Source organism: Paralichthys olivaceus, chromosome 21, assembly GCF_024713975.1.
Source record: "Paralichthys olivaceus isolate ysfri-2021 chromosome 21, ASM2471397v2, whole genome shotgun sequence".
NCBI lineage: Eukaryota > Metazoa > Chordata > Actinopteri > Pleuronectiformes > Paralichthyidae > Paralichthys > Paralichthys olivaceus.
The window spans coordinates 13,961,429-13,985,303 of NC_091113.1; the positions used below are offsets into that span (position 1 = coordinate 13,961,429).

At 41.7% G+C, this 23,875-nt stretch overlaps 2 protein-coding genes across 3 annotated transcripts; one reads left to right on the forward strand and one right to left on the reverse strand.

Moving 5' to 3' along the window:
• Positions 1-390: 390 nt before the first annotated feature.
• Positions 391-2,759, reverse strand: LOC109626784 (transcription factor Sox-8-like). The gene is made up of 3 exons (XM_020082945.2): positions 2,147-2,759; positions 1,399-1,652; positions 391-1,315 (listed from the first exon to the last, which is right to left on the reverse strand). The coding sequence occupies exons 1-3, from the start codon at positions 2,557-2,559 to the stop codon at positions 531-533; spliced, it is 1,452 nt and encodes a 483-aa protein (XP_019938504.1). The 5' UTR covers positions 2,560-2,759; the 3' UTR covers positions 391-530.
• A 937-nt stretch (positions 2,760-3,696) lies between these two features.
• Positions 3,697-22,589, forward strand: lmf1 (lipase maturation factor 1). Of its 2 annotated transcripts, none has more exons than XM_069517113.1 (11): positions 3,697-3,940; positions 4,314-4,623; positions 5,679-5,689; positions 7,841-7,989; positions 14,467-14,532; positions 17,753-17,920; positions 18,426-18,606; positions 19,713-19,866; positions 20,319-20,502; positions 20,680-20,792; positions 22,029-22,589. In XM_069517113.1, exons 1-11 carry the CDS (start codon positions 3,712-3,714, stop codon positions 22,213-22,215), a joined length of 1,752 nt encoding a protein of 583 aa, XP_069373214.1. In that variant the 5' UTR covers positions 3,697-3,711; the 3' UTR covers positions 22,216-22,589. The 2 variants fall into 2 exon arrangements, with proteins under 2 accessions (XP_069373214.1, XP_069373215.1); XM_069517114.1 differs by having other exon boundaries at positions 3,720-3,940; positions 5,679-5,758.
• Positions 22,590-23,875: the final 1,286 nt, after the last annotated feature.

Here is a 23,875-nt window from a genome sequence, read left to right on the forward strand (position 1 = left end):
CCTGAAGTTCAATAGCTTTCTTGGTGACCAAAGAATCCATCCATAGCGAACACTGTGGAACGCTCACACACCATATAAAAAGAAAAACCTTTCAATCAAAATGTAAGTCACTCGTTTCTAAATCCCACCAATATGAAGCTGAAGGTGAGGAAACTGTTCCACTCAGCAAGATTAAGTGTGGAAAAAATGCTATTAAATCTCCGACACCCTGCCTCTATAATGAGCGGCTCACAAATGAAAAGTGAGTAAAATGAATAGTGTGGAGCTTTAATGGAACATTTCAGTCTACCGTGATGGTTTAATTTCACAGAACGTTTTACTTAACAATAACAATGAAAAACTGTTTTTCTTATGATTCTTTTTCCCGAGAAAATTAAAAAATCTAATTTAATGAGCCATTCAGCTAATAGAAAGCCCTCTGAGATATCTCTTCAGGAGGTCAAAATGTTAACTAATCTCTGAAAACACCTTCACAGTTAACACACTGTGTACTTTTTGTCTATACGACCTATTTTATTGTATCCTTGTCTTCAAGGCCTGGTAAGTGTTGTGTAGATCGGTTGTTCCCAGCCAGAGGGAGGACTGTGCGGAGATGGAGCCAAGGCCAGGCTGTTGATAAGCGGTGTGGCGTAGGGACTTCTGGAGGAGTGGAAGTAGGGGTACTGATACAGATTGGCAGGGTACCCAGAGAAGGCGCTGTAGAGACTGGAGCTCTGAAGGTCAGTGTAGTCAAACTGGCTGGCGGAAGACGTGGAGGTGGTGGAGGAAGGGCAGGCGCCTGAGCTGAGGGAGGTGCACTCCGGTTGTGGCGGCGGAGGAGTGGAGGAGGAGGAGCTGCTGTAGTGACCTGGGCTCATCTGCTCTGTTTTGATCTGAGGTTTGTGGTTAGCGTCCTCACGGGGCTCATGTGTGTCACTGCTAGAAGAAGATGGTGGTATTCCAGTGGAAGTTCCACGAGAAGTTTTGGGAGTCCAGATGGGGCTGCTGTGGGAGTGAGAGTGGATGCTGGGTAGGATGAACGCTCCCGGGGGGTTGTTATGTGAATGGCTGGCGTCCATGCCTGGTAGAACAATAGAGCCGTGGCTGTTAGGAGGCAAGTACTGGTCAAACTCATGGACGTCAAATCCTTCGATGGTGCTGATGACGTCAGTGCTGAGCTCTGAGATGTCCACATTGCTGAAGTCAATGTTCTGACGGCTGGATGGAGGAGCAGAGCTGCCGCTGCCCTCCACAAGTCGATGAGCGTCGTGTTTGCTCCCCATGTGAAGGTCTGTTTTAGGGGTAGTGGGAGGAGTTGGAGGTCCATGGGACTGACCTGGTAAAAGGATCAAAAAGATAAATTGCAATACATCGCCAAATGAAACATATAAACATATCTGGATCAGATCAGTCTCTCACCTGTCCTGTCTAGATGGTAATGATGATGTGTGTCCCCTGTCCCATCCAGTCTGGCCACCCCCGGCTCTGTCTTAAACACGTCCTGCTGCTCCTGATGCTGCAGGAGCAGACCTACTCTACAGTCCCCTAGACCCGGCTTGGTGCTTTTGCGTCTGCGAGGCTGGTACTTGTAGTCCGGGTAGTCCTTCTTGTGCTGCAGCCTGAGCCTCTCTGCCTCCAAGATAAAAGGACGCTTCTCCTTTTCGGAGAGAAGCCTGAAGAGGAGAGGGGTCAGTCACTGAATTAGTAAAGTTCATTCAAATATACCTGCAAGTAATTTTTATTACTTCACTGAATAATATCACTGTGAGGATATTGTTCTCCCTCCACTAAAGAGGTTATATGTTTACCCCTATCCATTTGTTTATTGGTTTATTTGTGAACAATATTGCACAAAAAGAACTGAAATCCTTTCCCCAAAACTTGGGGTAAGGATGGTGTATGAGTCAGGCAAGAACCCATTCAATTCTGGTTTGGATCCAGCTCAGGCGGACAGAACCAGGATTGGTTTTTAGTTTCTTTAAGATTGTGATGATTGCATTATAATTGTCCAAATGGATGTTGATGAAAACAATCAGGGATATTAACAGAACTGTTATAACAGAACTTAAAGGCTTGGAAACACTCTGGGTGTCTCTTTAAACCATGCACCAACTTGAACTCATCCTGGGCTTAAGCTGAGCCTCTGGTTGAGTTCCAGTAAACTCACCGCCACAGTTTACCCAGCGTCTTACTGAGCTCCGCGTTGTGCAGGTGAGGATACTGATCCGCCAGCTTCCTCCGCGCCGCCTGCGCCCAAACCATGAACGCGTTCATCGGCCGTTTTACGTGAGGTTTGCCCTTGAGCCCTCTCTCCGCTTGGCTGGGCACCGGCACCAGAGACCAGTCGTAACCTTTCAGCACCTGCGAGACCGCGTCGCGAATACATGCGGGGAAGCGCTCGTCCTCCGCGCGGCTGCCGCTGCAGCTCTCCGGCTTGTGCGTAATTCCTGACGGAGTCCCTCGCTTGTCCTGCCCCGCAGAAGAAGCCAAAGACTCAGAGTCCGAACCATGCGGGGTCGTGGAGCTGTCACTGTCCGCCGGGCTGAATGAATGCTCCAAAGACTTGTTCTCTTCTGTCATGTTTGCCCAGCAAAAAAGTTTATCTACAAGAATTCGTCAATTAAGTTCCCGCAGCCTTCTCCGTGCGTAAAGACGCGCTGTAGGAACACCTTCTCACGTAAAGTAAAATTGCTTTTTGTCTTGAACTTTCCATTCCATTGCACACGACAAGAGCAGAGTTTGACGAACACCTATTTTCAGCATTTTTGCTCTATAACACTGTTTGGTACTTGCAGCTCTCCACCCCTGCTGTCCTATTGGCTTTTGTGAAGTTGTAGAGTTCCTCCCAGTTTGGACAGAAGCAGGAGGAGGCCGAGAAATATAAGTTATCAATACTGTGTTTAGAAAAATTACTATAAGAGTCTTTTCAGAGTCTGTTTGATGGTGCAACACCTGCATTTGAATTGTTCAAGTTCAGAGGCACGAAGTTATTGAACTTACAGAAAGATTTCAAATACACAAAGACACATTTATTTTTCACTACATTTAACTGTATCTATGTACTCACGAAATCTCTCTCTCTATATATAACATATACACACACAATAACCTAAATATACTGTGTATATACATACAACTGCCCACATATATAAGTGCTGACACATTAATAATTCATAAATGTATGCTGGTATTTATTATTGATAACTACATTTGACTATAACTATGTGCCCACAAAGTATATACGCCTAAGTATAAATACAATACAATAACATATATATAAAAACATATACATACAAGTGTCCACTTATATAAATAAGTGCTTGTTGTAAAAGTAAAATATTTAACTACATGCTTGAATAATAGACCATGTATTATTATAATTGCACACCTTTGACCGGAATCCAATGCTTTTATATGCAATTTTTTTATTATTTTAAGCAATTTTTTAAACAAAAATGTTTAATGCAGCAACCTCCTTTGTATTTATTTCGCTGTTTATACTCCTAACCCATCATTTACTCGGTTTATGTAAAAAAAGCTATAAATTATAATACAAACACAAGAATATTTCTATTATTATAATTCAATACGACTACTATGATAATAGTGAATAATAAAAAACAACAACAACATTATTATTTTATGTATTTATTTTATTAATTATCATTTCATACTTTCATTAATAACAGATAATACCGGTATAATAATTCACTTCCGCATCTGTTTGGTCACATGACCGTGATCTCGGGGAACATGGCGGCCAGCAGTGAGGAGAGCAGTGTGAGGAGAAGACGGGTGGACAGCCGGAGACAGAAGGAGACACAGACCGGGGACAGCGGAGGAGAACATGCGGCAGACAGCGGCTCAGACTCGGACACGGACCACACACCGGGCTCGTTACAGACCGGAACTTACTGGCTCAGCCGCATCGTGCTGCTGCGCGCAGTCAGCTTTATTTACTGTGAGTGAAGAAGAACCTTGCACCACAGAGACACAACACACGTGGAGGGACTCATGTTGTTATATATTGTCCTTTAATCAAGTGATCAAGAGGTAGAACAATCCAGTGGAGGAGCTCTCTGATCTGACAACCAAAACACACACACACACACACACACACACACACACACACACACACACACACACACACACAGCAGGACTATTGAAGTTATTTCATACTTTGTTAAAATTCTCCTAACTTGTGAAACCCTGGAAATACTCTGTAATTACTCCTGTGTTTACCGACTATTTCATGTCCAAGTAGCTGCTGTGAAAAAGGTCAATTGTGATTGCATACAAAACATTTTACTGTCGTTTTGACTCTTTGTCCGTAGTGGTGGCGTTCAGCGTTGCTTTCAATCAGAACAAGCAGCTGATAGGTGAGCACGGTCTGATGCCCTGCAAGGACTACCTCAACAGCGTCAAGCGCTACGTGGGGGGCAAGATAGGCATGGCCGCCCTCGCCTACACGCCGTCCATCCTCTGGTTCTTGGACTGGAGCCATATGGATGCCAACCTGGATGGCATTGCCCTGGTGGGAATGGCTCTGTCGGCGTTCGTGCTGGTGACAGGAATGGCCAACATGGTGATCATGGTGACACTGTGGACGCTTTACCACTCGCTGGTCAACGTGGGACAGCTGTGGTGAGTCTCGGATAATAGACTCATATACAGCTTGGATCATATGTAAATGACTAACTGTTTTAGTTTTAAATACTATTCTTAAATTGCTGAAAATGACTTCATCATAGTCTCCATTTAACATGTGTTGGGAACAGTATCATACAGAATTATCACCTGACCATTAGCTCTGTGGAGCATTTAACAGCTAAAAAGCCATTTTTCTTAGAAATACATGGAGATCCAAAAACAGAGCAACAAAGAGAGTGAATACTAGAGTCACATCGAACAGAAACACAACTAGAAGTGAATGTTAGTGATCCAATCTGCTGGATGGCCAAAAAAGCCTGTTCCAGCTGAGAACAAGATTGTCTCTCAGTTCTTAAAAGTCTGGAGGCATGCACTCTCCTCAGTTTTGGTTTGACCTGGAGTCAGAGTCTTCTTCTCATGTATTTACACATTAAAGCCATAATTGTATGAAACGTTGCTTTTACTGCCATAAATGAATTAGGGACTTTTGTAAGAGGACTGATCCAACAACAACCTTTTGCAAACCAGGATGAATTTTTGGGGCCCGATGAATATTGGGAAGTAAAAAAATTCTGACACTGATATTTTGGCCAATATTAATAAAAGAACTGGCTAAGTTTCCTGTTATAAACCCTTATTACTAAGACATGTAATTGAAGCTTGATGTTTTACAGTGTAACACTTCATCTTCTTTTCTTCATTGTTTATTCTAATAAGCACACATTTTCACACTGTGAAATATCGGCTAATTTACATTTGCCAACTGCAAGGGTGCCCCCGGCTCAAGACATTATACGTTCCCTGGTTCTCAGAGGAGATGTTCCTTAACTCATCAAACAGTTTTTTCATCGTAAAGTATATTTTGGGGCATTGTCTTGAACGCTATTTTTCACTGCTTTTTGACATTCCATACTCAAAACTGTTTTGAGTTTGTCATTGCTTTGACACTTTGAATATAATAGGAATATTGCTAAAAAATATATATCTTCACTTTCATTTTTTTCTATTTATCTCATGATACTTAAGAATGCATCTTTTTCTCTTTCTAGGTACTCCTTCGGTAAGTCAACTTCATGATCCACACCAAGTGACTCACACAGTTTTCCTCCTAAAAAGAGAAGTGGACTTGGTAAGGCCCCTTAAACTAAGGTCTCGTTTACACTGAGCTCTTCTAACACGTCTGATACAAGCGCCTACAAACTTCACACTGAAGTTTTTAGATTAGAAGTTTTTAAAGGCGACATGTCTTATAAAGTCCTATCATTTAATCCAAGAAGGGTTGAAATGCGCAGTCACGAAGATACTATTGGGAACTGATCCTAAACATAGGCTGTATGTAAAGATGGACGACATTACAGCTCCCCAGAAGTTAACCCAAACCCTTTTAATCGCTCCGCTGGTGGCTGGTTGCAGTATAGGACGTAAACCCTGCCTACTCCATGTTAGTGGAGCAGACTAAAAAAATCTAAATACATGTACATTTTTCTCAAAGGAAGTACATGACTCATATGCAAGTGGGATCATATGTAAAATGACTAAATTTACATTTATTTTAAATGATATAAATCACTAAATCATAGTCAGTGAGGGTTTTTAAGTTGCTCTTTTTTTTTTATTAATATTTTATACATTAACATGTGTTGTCTCCATTAGCCCTGTGGAGCATTAGCTGCTGAACCAGAGCTAAAAAGAGGGTCGATACCACGACTCCGATCCACGATCACTGCACAGACCCTGGCTCCAGTTGATCATTGATTTGATTGTCAGTGGCAGAAGACAGCCGTGTTTGTGTCTGATATATTTTGGCTTCATTTCTGGATACTTGGAGGAAGTCGAGACGTTGTCCATCTTTATGCAGATGATCACAAACAAAATAAAAATCATGTATGGTTTTTTCCTCGGTGTGCAGGCAGTTGTAGAGTCATGGATATAAATGAACCTTAATGCTCCTGCTTCTAAATCGAAATCTCACCACCAGCTCTCTTATGATTGTTTACAGTCAGCTATTGAGTTAAAACCTTATATACAGTCTATGGTTAAAACCCACTGTCACTGACGGAATTAAGTTTCAGTGATGTACAGTACATTACCTCCCAACTTGTTGAACCCAGTAAACTGTCGTGAATATAACAGTCAGGAGGGGGGACAGAGAGAGAAGGAAATAAGAAAGTATAAATACGAGGTTAGGGCTCTGGCCCAGATGAGCGGCGAGGTCAGTGGCAGCTCTCTGACTGGTTAATGAGACTTTGTAGTCAGAGACGCCAGGCCGATGTCTGTGGTCAGGATCTGTGGCTCCAATTTCTCTTTCTTAAAAAAACATTTTTTTTTGTTTTCCTCCCTCACTCTACTTTACATATGGACCTATTATCACAATATGGCTGACAGCACAGCTTCACGTCTGCAGACTAAGCTTCTGCAATTGTTCCCGAGTCTAGACTACAAACCAGAGACTGATGGGGGGGGTTGTTTTTGGGGCATTAGTGGCAAATGCTGTTCACTTACTTGAACCACTTTTTTTTTTTAAATGTACATGCAATATTGCATTTATGAAGGTAACTTGAATATTATCAAATTAAGTTGGGTTTTGTGTTTAGTCATGCTGCAACATGTTTCTAGGAGTTATTGAAATGCTGGTCTGTGTGTCAATCAGTCCACCACGTTGGTCCACACTAAAACATCTCAACAGCTATTGGAAGGATTCAGTTGAAAGTTGAAAGGCTCACTTCTTGGTGATCCTCTGAAATTATCACAATGCAAATGCTGTTTTAGATATCACTGAGTAGAGCGTGTACATCTACCAAAGGCCCAACTGTCCTCTGCTGTGTGCATTCATGCACCATGTGATATCGTCTTTGTGTCGTAAGCGCCATAATCCTCGTGTACAGAGCTGTGATCTTAGCTATTGTTTTGCTGCACACAGAATACAGCAAAAAAGTCCAAGCCCCATAAATGCCATTACGCAACATAAATCAAGGATGCATCTGGAGGAGCCTCCATTGCCCAGGGCTGGAAGGACACATTTAGAGAAGCCTTCGCATTGGGACAGTCTAGTCTCACTGCTGTGATGCAATCGGTCTTGAATGCAGCCTTGGAAGGATGCGGCCCCTGAATTGAGACACAGCTACTGCATAACCAAAGAGCAGTGAGTTGACAGAAAGTTGTAGTCAGTCAAGCACCAAACGCTATATCGATATTCTGCTGATTTGTGTAGGTTGGGAGAGCCAGCTGTTGGAGACGGGCTTTCTGGCCATTTTCTTGTGTCCGGTCTGGACTCTGTCCCAGGTCCCTCGCCGCTGTCCCCCCTCGCTCATCTGCATCTGGACCTTCAGATGGCTCATTGTCCGCATCATGTTAGGAGCTGTGAGTACAACATCACATCATATAAAAAGTATCCTGCGATTCCAGAGAGCTTAAAAATTGCCTTGACATTATTTTGGTCTTGCCAAAAATGATCTCATCACTCATATTTTTTTTTTTCAAACAATACAGTATTTTCTTTTGACAATATAGAAATACGACTGAATGCATCATGGCTTCTGTTATCAAGTGTCATGAAATATTTTTCATATTCAATAATCTCTTTCTGCACGATTTTGCAAACAAATCACCTTCTGCTGCCTGCTTTGCTGCATTAAACTTCTTATTGCGGTTATTAAACTTGTCAAACATTATTAAAAACAAATGAAATGGAATTTGCTAAAACCCCTGTCCTGCCAGCAGCACCTTGACTAACATGTTCCCTGTGGAGAGACCCTGCACTGACATGGAGGAAGCAGATATTGTAAATTCAAGCAAACAAAGATGTGTTTGACACACACACACACACACAGAGACACACACACACACACAGTGAGTGTGAAGAAATGAAACAATTTCTCAACAGCATTATTCCCCAGGATATTCTAGTGTTTGTCCTCCTGATTTTAGACCATTACTCTTGGAGCTGAGCTGTGCTATAAAACCCTGCCAGTATTTGGAAATCCAACCCAAATATATGGTCGGCTAAACAACATGTCTGGTTGTTTGACAGTTTCCATGGTGAATGTCAGACCACCGACTGGGTTTTATCTGCCAATCACTGCAGCCACCCCAAACCCAGTGAGGTTTTTCCTATTAAGACCATGAAGAGAGCTGCAACACAGGGGTGGCACCTCAGCTGACATGATACAGTGAGACTTTTACTGGAAATGCATCTGCATTCCCTGTTATGAATATAGAAGTGCAGAAGTAAATAAAAGCCATTTGTTTATAAAAGTTTTAATTTAATTTGATTTGATGTGTTTTGACTTTATATAAAAACACTAAAATACACATCCAGATTCAGGTCACCTTTACTTACGGCACAAGGTAATCTCAATGAGCTGTTGCAAGGATGTTGTGATTTAATGATAAATCAGCTTTTTAATTTTTTGATTGTTAATAATTATTTTAGTATGCACATTAATGCACATTCCTTCTGTTTGTGTAGTTACGAATTCAACAAACATGAAAAACTAGTAGAAACACTTTGGTTATATCTGTACTTGCTCTACAACATTAATCCTTTAACTGATTCATCTGAAGTCAATTTTCATGCAAAGAATATATGATGGTCCCAGATTCAAATGTTCATGTCTTCGGTAGCAGTAAATAGAAAAATGTTTTTGCAGGGAAAAGCATATTTTCATGCGCGTGACTGTTCAGGGATCAGGGACATCAAGGGATCTGGTCATATTACTTAATAAAAAGAAGAAGTGCGTTCCACTACTTGGCTCAGGCGCTGAAACTACCACAGCTGCTTCAGGACATATTTCAGGATGACAGTAATAAGAAGTGCTTCAACAGCTGGCACCAAGATAAGGTCTCCGAGAACAGTCAGTGTTTTTAGCATAACATTCAACATAGGAGAAGAAATCCAAATATCCGTTGTATGTGTAAAGGTCTTCCACACTAGTTTGATGATAAGTTGCCAACCAACAGCGGATATCAGGGATCACCAGCAGATGTGAGAGAAAGATCATCAGTTATGTACCTTAGCCTCATCGGGTGTTTCGATCTTTCAATCACAAGACGCCCTCCAGGACGGACCCACCACATGCTGAATATCTTGGTGCCCAGTTGGGATCGTTTCTCCTGATCCAGAGCCATTGGCTGCAGAGTTGGATGTTTATTTTATGGTCTGGTCCAGGGCTTGTCCATGGATTCCCCGATCTTTCAACAATCTGATGTTGCAATAAACACCCACCATCCACTAGCATGTTATTGTTATTGGATGGTGATATTGTGTCTTTACATGTGCGTTGTCCTGTCCAACTGCGTTCAAACTGTTTCAACCAGACCTGACTAATATCAGTGCAGTGGGTTTAACTGATTTGACTTTGGCTATAATCCAGACTGAGGATTTTCTAAATGAGATTTACATTTTTTGGTTGTTTATAACAATGCTGCATTCAGGCACTGGCAAGAATGTCAGACATCCAGAACTTTAAAGTTAAAGATCCAAATACTATTCACATGCTTTTCTGTCAGGAAATCACATCCAGATGCAGAACAATAAACAAAAGGAAACTGTCATTTAGGCTTTGACTGCTTTCATTTAAGAGTTAATGAATTGCCTCAGTTTTTGGCTCTTTTTTAATTGGAAGGTTCATTGAACAGAGATTACATGAGATTATGATGGCGGAGCTCTTGTTGTTTGAAAGGGCAGTCAGTGTTTGAGCAGAGATAAGACTCCACCCTGCTGACTGTGCAGCATCTTTGTAGTGTTAAGCAAAGTAACACCCCTTGCACGGTCCCTCAGTGTTTAAGTTGCCCTGGTCACAGCCTTTGCAGTCTGTCTGACTGCCTGTGGTTCACCATGACTCTGTGGCTTTGACTGTGAACACAACACAGCTTGGCGCACAGTTCAAAGCACTCTTCAGTCAGTCAGTAAATGAGGTGATGAGGGGGAGCTGCAGATTCCAGCAATCATGTTTCTTGACTGTTTTGTTGCAGCGCTACGAAGGAATGTTCCCAGTTCTCACACTGGTTACTGTCTACATGGTGGAACCCATGATGTAGAGGTGGCATCTGTTATGAAACTAGGTTTTAGTAAGGAAAAGTAATCCACACATTGATATTGAAAGTTTATATTAATCACTTGGTATGATTTGATAACGACAGCTAAGAGATTAAACATGAAAGTTTTGTCACGATATTAAATTATCTAATTTATCAGTATTATTGAGGTAATATGAGGCTGAATATGTTCAAAAAATCCTGATACAAACATATCCAAGTTTTATATTTAGACAGTATTTATGATCACTAATGATAATAGAGCCCCACATAACATCATATGAAATGGACAGCATTCACATTGAAGAAAGAAAAAGGCTTCAGCTTGGAAACTTTTTGTTTTACAATGAAAACTTCTGGTAATTAAGTTTTAAATTAAACTATATATAGGTAAATGTAATGTTCATGGTCAAAGTATTGTGCAGACGGACCATCATATTTTATTTGTTTCATAATGAACCGGATGATTTGACATGCAATGCAATTGACTTTCGCACGTGAGAACTTAACTCTCACTCTCAATTCTGTGTAGATGTCACTCGACATCTGTTGCGCGAGAGTGACCTTTGTACCTGTGCAGCTAATTAAACAAATCTCATGTCAGATATGTAAAATAACACAAAAGGCGAGAGAATGGCAACTTGTAACATTGAGTGCAGTAGCAGCTCTTCTACTGTTACAGTATCAACCAAATTACCATGATAATACCTGTTTATGCTTCACTAGCTGTTTTTATAGTTGATTGTAAAGCTCCTTACTTTAGTGGCCATTGACGGCAGAACATCTGCTCAGACAGATAAAGCACCATATGGTATGTGAAGTTATGGGCTCTGTAAAACAATCTGCTACACACACACACACACACACACACACACACACACACACACACACACACACACACACACACACACACACACACACACACACACACACACACACGAGAGAGAAATGGCCCAGCAGGTTGTCCAACATATAGCCTCAAAAATAAAATAAATGTCAAATGACCATCTGTTTTGCTAATCAGGAGTGTTGACATATGGATATCTGCTAAGTAACAGTGTCGCCATTAGCATAGCTGGGTATGCTTAATATATCATGCACATTGTGCTGGGACATAGAGGCCCTTTTAATTTGTGCTGCAGCCGCCTGTTTTCATCAGCAGCTGACTGAAGGTAATCAGGTGATATACTACATCTAATTTGAAAAACATGAAATACTCTGAAATACAGTTGTTCATGTTCACGGATTGTTACTCTGACAAATCAATTGTAATGGTGTCACTGAAGATCCAGTTAGATCACAGCTCTGTAAGGGTTAATACTCTGGACTCTCCGTTTGATAATTTTGTTCGAGTGATACATTTTCAGATTATTTGTTCACATGTGTCTCAGCTTTTCGTCTTTCGTCGTTTTGTCTGTAAAACTGCTAGATTGGGAATATTTCAACATTCTTGATTTCTCTGGGAATTGGCTTTTAAGTGTGACGTTGTGGATGGAGTAAAGTCCATACCTGGATCTCTCCAAACCTTCGTGTCTTTTTTAATAAAGCATCCATAATAAATGTATGTGTTCACAACACCTCAACATCTCTTTCCAATATTTGCATAACAAAGAGCAAAAGAAGAGTCGATGTTACAGACATAAGCATATAGATCATTTCAAAAGTAGGCACCTTATCATAAAAACGGCTGTCTCGGTGAAAAAGTGGGGTGTCAGGTCCTTGTGAGAGATGGACATGCTGTTTGCATGGGACAAAGGTGTAACATCTGACAAGTTCGCATTAAAAGCTACTATTTGAAGCTGATTGTGAAATTTTTTTAAATTGCTTTGAAAGTGATGACCTCAGCAACTCGGCCCACTTGTGTACCAATATTTTTTTTGACTCTCCGAGATGTTTCCAACTTGATGTGGCGTTCCCTACCTTATTTGTTTAATTACTGAATTCAAAACTACGTATATAAATAATGCCCTGGTGCTGCTGCTACCATGGTTCCTGTTTTCAAAATTGTAAATACCTATTTTTATTGCTGGGATCCAGGGTAAACCTTTTGCTGGCCAATCCCTCACATTTAAAATGACGGAGTTTACCTCACGTCGCATGCATTTCTCGTCAAAGATTCAGTCTACCTGAGAGACGGGACTTGTGGTCTCTACCTCACTTGTTTATATAGAACTTTAAAAACCTTTTAGTAACACATGCCAAATTGTCTTGATTTTTTTTGGTGATGGAATCGATGGGGAAATCGCCGGTTTTCCAGTTTATTTTATTTCAACGAGTAGAAAACTGTCCACAAATTACAACTTACTTTTATTACATACAAGTTTTTCAAGTTTTTTTAAGTTTTGAGAGAATTATATTTGTTTAGAAACTGTATCTGTAGAAACTGTCAGTTTAATCTTGGTGGTTTTCCTTGAGGAAGCCTGTTGAATCATTTCCCCAGGGCCGACTGCTCTGTTTATGTCAGAGCTCTGAATATCAGGTTGGATTTGATGACATTTCAGGATCTCATGATTCAGTTGGATTATCAGCAACATCTTCTGACGCAGCAGCTGCAGCCGAGCTCGTAATCCAACTGAATGTCCTGGTTTTTCTAAATCTGGTTTGAGGGGTCAGCGGTTAATTTATTCCACATTCCATGACAACCACATGGTCTGAAGTGTCAGTATTGACAGTCTCGCGGCATGGATGTGTTGAAAAACAGGCGCAGGGATGAAGATATGTTTCTCTGGAATTCTTGTACTGCTTGTGTTTTATTTTCTGTTTTATGGAAGGAACATGCACACAGACATATTGTGACATATTTCGGTTTAATTTACTTTAACTTCTTGTGCATTAACTTTCAATAACCTGCCTCATACACTAGAATATGAAGAAAGTGGAATAAATACCATCACCAGCTGTCACTATCAACTTTCTGCCAACAGAAACTGTTCCATCTATAGCTCTTTTCTGTTTTTCTATTGAATCGTTTTATTTTTAGGGTGGTAGCTCCTGTCCAGTTAGAAATCCAGCTATACAATCTGTACCTAAGTGCTAATTTCCAGAGCCACACATCTGTGAGCGGTTAGAGCGCTGAAGGTCGTGAAAGCTAATGATGTGTTCAGACAGCAGGCAAATTAGATTTGTTCTTTCAGATTTGATCCTGAAGTGTGACTCTCCACGTTGTAATGTGCTGCGTAACATGCTAATCACAGCACAACTGGGCCTAAGTGCCATCTTACAGAGCTGCAAGCACGGCTGGAGGCTCTTAAGGGACCAGTGTACTACACACACACTCACACAACATTTATTAGATTCGTTTTTTTCCTTTTCTTTCTATAAGGAAAAAAAGCATCGGCACATTAACATATCTTTTTGAATTGTAAGCTTTCACTCAGGGACCTCATGGGCATTAGAGTGACGACATTTCGGTGTTTAAAGGTCAAGGTGACCATGTTCTCACAAGGCCTTGTGAACACGATATATCTGTAGTGCCTCAAAGGAATCCTTTCACATTTGGCACAAACATTGTACTTGGACTCAGTGATCAACTGATTTGATTTTGGTGGTCGAAAGTCACTGGGCAACGTGACGGTGGCCTCACAAAACATGTCTTTGGCCTCTTGAATGTAATATCTCCAGTCCATCTTCACATTTTATCGGTTGTCAAATAGACTCAAATATTAACTGAAGACATTTGAGTGACAGGTTAAGGTCATGGTAACCTTTAATGGTTTCTTATTTTACCTGATTCATAACACAAGTGGTTGCTGTTGTAACAGTTGTAAATATGTCAATCCATTTTTTTTCTGTCTTTTCCAGGGTCTCATTAAAATCAGAGGGGACAAATGCTGGAGAGACCTCACCTGCATGGACTACCACTACGAGGTGTGTGTGTTACGTTGGTGTATTTTAAGTACGTGTGTATCCGTGTCGTTCTTCTTGGGAAAAACCTTCAGGTGCACAAGAAAGCACGGTTTTGACATTTCCAGATGCAACAGCGAAGGAGGAGGCTGGCAATCATGAGCAGTCACAAAGAAAATTAGAGAAACTCAGATTGTTCTCATCACTATAACCTAAAGCTGTTTGCTGAACTCTGGGAAGTGCAGCAACGCCACATCAATAAACCCTGAGAACCAAACATTTCACCAAAACTATCAAATTGCAAGTTCAGATGACACTTGTTACAGAGCCGTATTATTTTAAATCAATCTTGTGGCTGATTCTCTAAACATCTTGTTTTTTGAGTTTGCCAAAGGTCTGCTTTCCTTGACATTCTGATCGTCTTAGCACTGATCCAGATCTACAAAACATTGCTTTGTCTGCTGACTGATGACAAGACGGCTGGAACCAAACCGTGACAGCGCATTACAGTAATCAGATCATTAGTCTCTTACACGGAGCATGAGGTTCTACAAATCCAGTGTTTGTTTTTCCCCTGTGGGATGCTCGACTGCTCGGACCTGCACTGCTCTGTGTGAGGAGGCTGCAGAGGGCCGCCTTCTCCAGTTAACATAGACTGGAATCCACTGGTTATTATGGACCTATGGCGTGTGTGTGATTGATGTATGATAGCGTAGTGCTACGTAGATACATTGAATGGTAAAACCTTTGAATTGTCAACAAGGGTAGAAAACCGCTGTGTACTGTAGATAAAGAGCATTTACCATGCCGGGAGCTGACAGTCCCACTGACACTGTCAAAGATGTAATGGGAATGCCTTACATGCTGAAATACTCTGGCTCCTGTGGGGCTGGATGGCGAATTCAGTTTATGAATATAATGGGTGTGACATATGGAAGTAAATTAGAAATAATATACCTCAAATATGAATTACAGTTCTCGGGTTTACTTCCTTTTTATTCAGACTGGGGAAAAAACTTTTCACATGTGCAACAGTTCAACATGTAGAGAGCTGCTGATGAGTGTTAAGAGCCTGGAAATAGATTAGATTAACCTTTAAACAAAATGACTGTGTGGTTTCACAATAAAAGGCATCATCATAGAGGCCAATACGTGCAGGCTAATGTTAGTACTTTATTTTTGTGTGACATTGCAGTTTAAAATTGTTCTCTACTTGTGCAACTGATACTTGATGATTCAACATGCGGCCACAGTGGCTAACAGGAGCTTTCTTTAAAGCTATATTATAAACCCCCTAGTGGCCAGAGGTGTAATGTTTTCAGTCTATTCCATTCCTGTAAACACAATATCAATATAACTTTCTTCAAATTTGGTAGACATATTCAGTTGGTCTCACAGATGAACTTGGTGGTCAAAGGTCAAGGTCACTGTGACCTTACAACACGTTTTTAATCTTGTGAACTCTCACGAACATCTTGAGAGGATTTCTTCAGATTTTAAACTTATTAGATCTTGGTGGTTAAAGGTCAGCGGTCAAGGTTTTTCACCTCTTGAACATGATAATCTGCCTTAAGGAAATCTCGTTTTTGTTAAAAAAAAAACCCATATCTCATATCCAACATATCTCAATAAGGAGAGGTGCAGTCAAAAGTGTCTTTGCCCCAGACTTGATCAGCCTATGAGCAGTGCAAAGATAATCCCTTGTAAAGTTATTAGAGTTGTCACTGGGCTGTGGGTATACTCCCCTCCCATAAGGCTTCAAGCCAGTGTTAGGATCTGGAAAATGTCTTTATGCTTAAAAGGCTCGCCACCTCCACGAGCCTCACAGAGCAGGGAGAGTGAGTGGTCAGAGGAGAGGAGTGGTTCGCTGTGGATTCTCAGGCTAGCAACAGCTTGGTCTTTAGAATTGGCATATTTGTGATTTTAAATGAGCTTTTATTTAAACTCTGAAATGGCAGAAATACACGGTGACAGGTATTTTGTGCTGTTAAAAATGTAATTAAATCGAGTGCAGTAGAAAATGTACTGTCACCTGACAAATCATACTTAATGGTTCATTTTATATGTGTATCCTGCTCCCATCTCAACTGTCATCGGCCATGCTGGCAATGGACACACACACACACACGCAGAAACCCACTGGCGCCAGGTGAAGCCTTATTAACCCCCTCTGACACACTGCTCCCTTTCAGCCCTGACAGAAACTGCAGGTCTCCTGACTCCCAGGGGGCTGCGGATGTGTGTTTCGGCCGTTGCCGTTTTGTTTGCTTTGGTTTGTTTGTTGTTACGCAGCTACTTTGCAGGTCTGGTGGGGTTGTTTGGTTGTCTGAGGTTGCAGGCTCTTTGCCCTTGGATTTCCAGAGGTGTTTTGGTTTGCTATAGGTTAAATAACAACCCCCTCGATTTTTTTCTCTTCCATTCCATAAAAACAATGAGGGTATAGACTAGCGTGCCAACAATCTTTTCCGTTTTCTTTATAACCCACCTATTTCTGTGCTATGTTTATTTTTCACCACCTCACCTGACACTGTTGTTCAGCCATTACACGGTTTGCGTGCAACCACCTAACGCACACACACACTTAATCATACGTACACAAACACTGCGCAGCTCTGTATGAAACCTCTGAGTGTTTTTTGTGTGTAGGTGGGGTTTCCTTTATTTAAATAAAGTTCCATCTTTATTTAGAACATGTGGCATCAGAAAATTGCTGCCTAACCTGGGCTGAGACAAGAGATTAGTGCCAAAGTAAATCAGAGGAAATGTTTGGTGGCAAATACTGAAACAGATCAGACACTAGTCTTCAATCACATTTCATAATGATTTTTTTTTTTTTTTTAAACCTACTAATTCCACAAACGTCTGTATGTCTGTCTGTGGAACATATATTGTGGGAGCCCTTCATTTTATCAGCTTAGCGATTGACAGGTTTTCTTCATGGCAGAAGGAAATGCATTGAATTAATTTTGTGGAATTTGCACACAACGTCCAGCACACAAACATTTAAATAGTGACAGTATATTGTAGAACAGTTTGAGGAGGACTCACTAATGACAAGAAATAATTCTGAAGTAGCTCCAGAGCACTAGGAAAGGCCAAGTGAACAGCCCACTCCAAACAGGCAGGTTGAGAACAGGCACTGCACTAGTTGATTCAAATTCTTGATTAAGTGGTCAAACACTCTCCTGAAAAATTTCTGCAACATCAAACTTCCCCTGTTCTCCTCCTTTCCTTTTCTTTCCAGACCCAGCCAGTTCCCAACCCTATGTCCTACTACATGCACCGCTCCCCGTGGTGGTTCCATCGCTTCGAGACGCTGTCCAACCACTTCGTCGAGCTTGTTGTGCCGCTCTTCACCTTCCTGGGCAGGCGGATGTGCATGGTCAATGGAGCGATCCAGATCCTTTTCCAGGTGATGCAGTTCACCAACAGGGTTTAATATTCTAAAGGTGAAGCCGAAGTGTCTTGATTGGCACCTGGTGGCTGGCGGAGGTTTAGGTCATTAAACCCACCTCCTTGTTTTCAATTGGTTGTATGATGCTGTGCTATTTATATTCACAAAGGTTTTATTATTATTGTAGGACGGCTTCATAGCTTAGCATCCTGCCATTTATTTAAGTACCTACGTTCATTCAAGGAAATACAGTGATCATATCGCAAACCTCACGTAGCAGCTCTGTAGCAGACACTCCTTGTGTGAACAGAGATACCACCGGGGGGCGATCAAGATTATTTGGGTTCACTTTAAAGGAGCTGTCATGTCATCCATCTTTATATACAGGCTAGGATCAATACTCGCTTGTCCTCTGGATTCTTTGTCATACAAAAGTGAAGCGCTACTTTTTTCAATGGCAATTCTCCCGACTCACTGTGCTAGCTTTGTGTCTTTTCTCTTTGCTTTGTCTTCTGCGCTGTAGGCGGTTCTGATCGTGAGCGGGAACCTTAGTTTCCTAAACTGGCTCACCATTGTTCCCAGTCTTGCTTGTTTCGATGACAAATCCCTTGGCTTCATGTTTCGCTCCGGAGGCGGAGCCAAAGAGGCGGTGCTGGCGATACAGAACGACGATGCAGCTGGACGCACCCACAAACCCACCAAAGGTATTTCTCTTTGGGATATAACGCTGGTATTACCAATGGTTTAAGTGGAGGATCTAGTCATGTTGGAGAGGGAATTATGGGAAGAAAAGGGATTAACACTTAGATAGCTGAGTAGCTGGGAAACGTATGACATATAGTTTACTGGAATTGAATGTGATGTCGCCTACATTTTTACAGCACACACTGTTTAAAATGTCGTAAAAGAGTGAGAGTGGCCTCTCAGTAATTGGTCTCATTGGACCCATTAGTGACTAATTTATTGGAGGATGCTGAATAAAAAATAGGTTCATACCTTTTAGTGTGAGCAAGTTTTAATCATTTGAACAGACGCAGAAAGTCTGTTTTAGCGTAAAAAGTTTGAGGTGGATTATGTTGATGTCTTTACCATGCACGGGATAAGCAGGCAGACACAGGTAGGACGGAACTGATGGAGACTCAGCCAACGTTCGTCAATACCAGCCGCCCTATGATCTAACTGGCCAAAGCTTTTCCACAAGTGTTATAGTGGTCACACACAGGGCTCTATTTTAACGATGTAAGAGCACGGTCTAAAGTGCATTTAGATCAAATCTACCTTTGTGAGTTGAACAGCGGAGAAAAAGGTCACCGTGGAAGGCGCATGGTTCAAAAGGGTTGTGATTAGTCTGGAAATGAATCATTCGGGCGTTTAGGGATCAGCATGTAGGAAAACCATCGGAACTGTCTACCATTCCCTTTAAAAGCGAGATGCACTTGCACCTTGATGGATTGCGATGTTAGAATGTCAGAATTGTCCGGTGGTAAAGAAAGGAGACTTCTCAACCGACGAGACGGATCTGCTCATGCTCAAAGTGAAATGTCACGAGCAGGGGTGGATCCAGGGGGGGGCCAGGGAGACACAGGTCAAGACTTGTATTTAAGTCGTTTAACCTTATTTTACTGTTTGTCGTTGTGTTGTTGGGTGTTTGTTTGATGTGTTTACATATCTCCCATATTTTAGCGAAATAGCACTTTGCTAAACTTTTGTTTTTTAAGTTTTGATGGAGCATATTTCCCTAGCTGTTTCTCATGTTGTTCCATTCTTTGTTATGTGTGTGTGCGTGTGCGTGTTTGTATGTGCGTGTTAGGCATGTTGATACGCCGGGTGGTGAACATTTCTCTGGGCATTCTGATTGGCTGCCTGAGTGTCCCTGTGGTGATGAACCTGTTGAGCTCCAGGCAGGTGATGAACACCTCCTTTGACCCGCTGCGCATCGTCAACACCTACGGGGCCTTTGGCAGGTACGGTTAGGGGTCGTTGGGCTCAGAGGTCACAGGGTGGGGCGTGGCTTTAAAACGCCTGAAAAAATACAGAACTAACACTGATTTTGAAAGACAATTTAAAAATGAATTAAGTTGTTGGGCACAAGTGCGTCATGTCACATTTTGTAAACATACTTACACACAGTGATGGGCTTTCTGTGCTGCAGGTCTATTTCTGTGGCGTTAGTAAGCCGCCTCCGTACTACGTCACTCAGCATGAGGAAGTCTCACCTTCTACCTTTTATTTCATGTTTGTTTCTGGTGCAGAGTAGTTTCCTCCACCTTGCTTTTAAAAGGGAAAGGGGGATTACACTCTGATTGGTCTCTTTTCTTATACATGTTTTGAGTCCTACATGTGTAGAAATCCACTCTGACCTTCTGTCTTGCAGCTTTAATTCTTATTTACTCCTGTTTTGTTTGCCCCCCCCCAGCATCACCAAGGAGCGTACGGAAGTGATTTTCCAGGGCACTCTGAGTCCTGATTCTAAGGACCCAGAGGCAGTTTGGGAGGAGTACCAGTTCCTGTGTAAACCAGGGGACATCTACCGGAGACCGTGCCTCATATCACCATACCATTACCGGCTGGACTGGCTCATGTGGTTTGCTGCCTTCCAGGTTTGCACGCCTTGATTTTTATGTTTCTTTTAAGACCAAATCTGCTTTGTGTAGACACTAGGGGGCAATACTTCCTTGTGCTTACTCCAACTTATTCTTAGTACAGGGTATAATTTGAGCCTTCATCTGTTCATCAGCTATCCCTCTTTCTTTCCCACCTAATCTCACTCTGTGCAGACGTATGAGCAGAGTGAGTGGGTGATCCACATCGCCGGACGTCTGCTCTCCAACGACAGCACCGTCCTCTCCCTGCTGGACCACAACCCCTTCCATGGCAGAGACCCCCCCAGGTAAGAGCGAGCGCAGCACAGTTCAGAGCACTGCATCTTTCCACTGTGCGATCTTTATCCTCCGCTGTGATTCAGGGCATTTTTTGTCACTGCTTCGCTTCCTGCTCTCATCCTAAAGAAAATCCTCAACTTTTTTATTCAGCTGTTTTTTCCTGTCATATTTTTCGATCACTGCTCTGTCTGTTCGCCACGGATCAATCGAACGACAGCTTCTCTCGTATAGCTCCCTCAGGTGAAGCAGAGAAACATAACATCTTTTACTTGAAAACATTAGCAGACATGACTTTTTCCAAATATTGTCCAGCATTGTGATTTACCTTTACAGATACAGTTTTTTTGCAAACCTATCGTCTCGGTGTGCCAAAAAATGATGGTTTACTGGTTTTCATTCATCCCCCCGAAAAAATCAAAATTAGTTACATAGAGCAAGAACAGACGTTCAGGGTGGGGAGTGGTGATTTAAGAGGAAACATTCTCCCTATTCCTGTTACATACTCTGACCCCTGCTGGTTGAGATGCCACATAAACTTTTAACTCAAGGTGTTAATTTTTGCATCTGTGGTGTGATGTCATGTCATTGACATGGGATCTCCTGCTGTGCTCTCACATAGGCTCCTTCAGACATTCTGCACACTTTATACTCGGGGCTGGTGGGGGAAAGTCTCTTTGTGTTCACACATCCAGCCCAAAGGCTCCTCACAAAGAGGTAGAGAAGCTAGAGAGGAGCAGCAAAAATCTAAATTTATTACAAAAGAGAAATCAGCAACCAACTTTTACAAAGATAAAGAAAGGGCTGATGGGCCGGCCAAAATGAACAAAAGAAGGAGAAGCCCACAGACCAACCCACAAAGGGTTGTAGGATCTGGGGATCTTCCTCTAACCTAAACCAACATCAGAACTGAACCTGACAGAAAGAATGCTGCAAAAACTGGACTACTAGACCCATCAGAGAAAGAAAACAAAAGAAACAACACAACATGCTGAACAGGCTGCAGCAGACAGAGACTCACTTCCTGCTCCTCCTCTTATAGTTTCCTCTTTATCAGCTAAACACAGTTCACCTGAGGAGGTGAGAAAAAACAGGACACCATGAGTACAAATGTAATGTGGCATCTCAACCAACAGGGGGCATAGGATGCAAAGGTACCATCAAACTAATTTTCAAGCTGAAAAAGTTGTGGAGTTGCTTTATGTCTCATCGGACCTCACTCTCTCCTGTGCCCTCGTCCCTCTCAGGTGGGTGCGAGGGGAACATTTCAGATATAAGTTCAGCCGGCCGGGCAGTGCCAGCGCAGCGGAGGGGAAGTGGTGGCTGAGGAAACGTATCGGAGCTTACTTCCCTCCACTGGACCTGCAGGGACTCAGGGGCTACTTCCAGTCCAGGAAGTGGCCCCACCCACATATAACATCAAGGAAGACGTAAAGATAATCAGCACATTAAGGGAAACAGAGGACGACACAAGCTGATGTGTGACTGAGGTCAGTTTCAGGACTACGCTGCTGGAGCCAAATAAATGTTACAAGGAGGGAATCAAAGAACTCGTCAGGTTTTTCAGTTTTGTCATGGAGACCTGCTTAATAAAACAATTTCTCAAATCAAACATCCTGACATTTATTCCCTAATAATGTGATGACTCTTCAAGATTTTATCTGGGGATGTTATAATGTACTGAAACATATCTACCCGTCAGTGTCTCCACACACTGATCAGTGTTTGAGTATTCTGCAGAGGCTGAACATTTTAGGGCAAACATCTGGTTAGCACAAATAAAAACAAAAATAAGATTTCTCACAGAATGATTGCATACAATCCTTTTTTCCTGTTATTTACTCTTGTATTCATTTACTGACCTCTCTTAAATAAATGCCACTAGTAAAGATATCTACATGTATCTACAACATGTTGAGTCTGCAAATTAACAAGTCAACATGAGAGTAGTAGTTTGACAAATCTAGATTTTTTTATTCACACGCTGCACAGTATCAACAATATATTCAGAGTAAACAAAGTCTAAACAGTTACATAATATATATTGAATGAAAAGGTTAAGGCAGAAGCAAATGCTTATGTAAACAAGTGTACTCATAATATTACACCAAAAATTGAGGCTACCCTTGAGAAGTTCATGTAAATAAAATCATTCACTGTCAAAACATAGTTCTGCAAATCTTTCTTTTAAAAAGCGAGTTCATATTGGTCTTGTTCCACAATTTCACCCCAACAGTGAAACACATGTTTTGGCTTTTTGTACAAGAAACACCTCTCAGATCACATTTTATTGTATTGTATTGAAAACATAAAACTTTTGTACATAGCCGGGAGTGATTTAGATATTTGCTCTGAACATTATTTGAATTTACAGACACTTAGAATATGAAATAAAAATAGTAATTTTCCAAATCAAAAGATCACATATCCAAAATGTCGGATGTTACTCTTGGAGCAGCTCTGCAGGTTTTGGGTTGTCTCTTTGGAACTGACATCTCCACATTGATACTGGCTTGTGTTCCTTGAGTTTAGCACGAGTTGTAATAACACAGATATGTCACTAGATGGAGCTGCCATCTGGAATTTTACTTACTTTTTTCTTTACTCTCCCAAATTCCTTCCTCTAACTGAACCCTGTTTTTTGACTGACTGTTTTTTGACAGACTGACTGACATGCCTTGTGTGTATTCAGCCAATAATGTCGTCTCATTCTTTCTTGTTATAGTGACTTCAATGTTTTCTTTTTCCTCAGTCCTGTGGCTGCTAAATGAATTATTTTTGACTCCTGTTTTGCTGCATAATTAATCAAAATCGTCTCTGACTTCTGTGCGTCTTTGAATTTGATTGACTGAGCCTTTTCTACGCGTTTGCATACATCTGAAGACATTTGTCAAAGAGCTGCCTGAGACGCTCACTGGTTCAGTACGTGCAGCGCGTCTCAAATGTAAATGATTCCAGTTGGTTCCCTGTTCTGTGAATGGCTCTGGTGCCACACATCATGGTCTGCAAAGAGAGTGAGAGGCATTTATGAAGCCGTTTGAGTGAGATTGTGATATACTGAAGATCCAGGAGCGGCCACGTGAGCGTTCACCAC

Excerpts from the sequence above, each read along its gene's own strand:
- LOC109626784 (XM_020082945.2), bottom strand. The coding sequence starts at position 2,559 with ATGACAGAAGAGAACAAGTCTTTGGAGCATTCATTCAGCCCGGCGGAC. Across the intron at positions 1,653-2,146 it reads ACGCTGGGTAAACTGTGGCG|GCTTCTCTCCGAAAAGGAGA; the intron begins GTGAGTTTACTG and ends TCTCCTCTTCAG. Across the intron at positions 1,316-1,398 it reads TTACCATCTAGACAGGACAG|GTCAGTCCCATGGACCTCCA; the intron begins GTGAGAGACTGA and ends TCCTTTTACCAG.
- lmf1 (XM_069517113.1), top strand. The coding sequence starts at position 3,712 with ATGACCGTGATCTCGGGGAACATGGCGGCCAGCAGTGAGGAGAGCAGT. Across the intron at positions 17,921-18,425 it reads CGATCCAGATCCTTTTCCAG|GCGGTTCTGATCGTGAGCGG; the intron begins GTGATGCAGTTC and ends TCTGCGCTGTAG. Across the intron at positions 20,503-20,679 it reads TGTGGTTTGCTGCCTTCCAG|ACGTATGAGCAGAGTGAGTG; the intron begins GTTTGCACGCCT and ends CACTCTGTGCAG.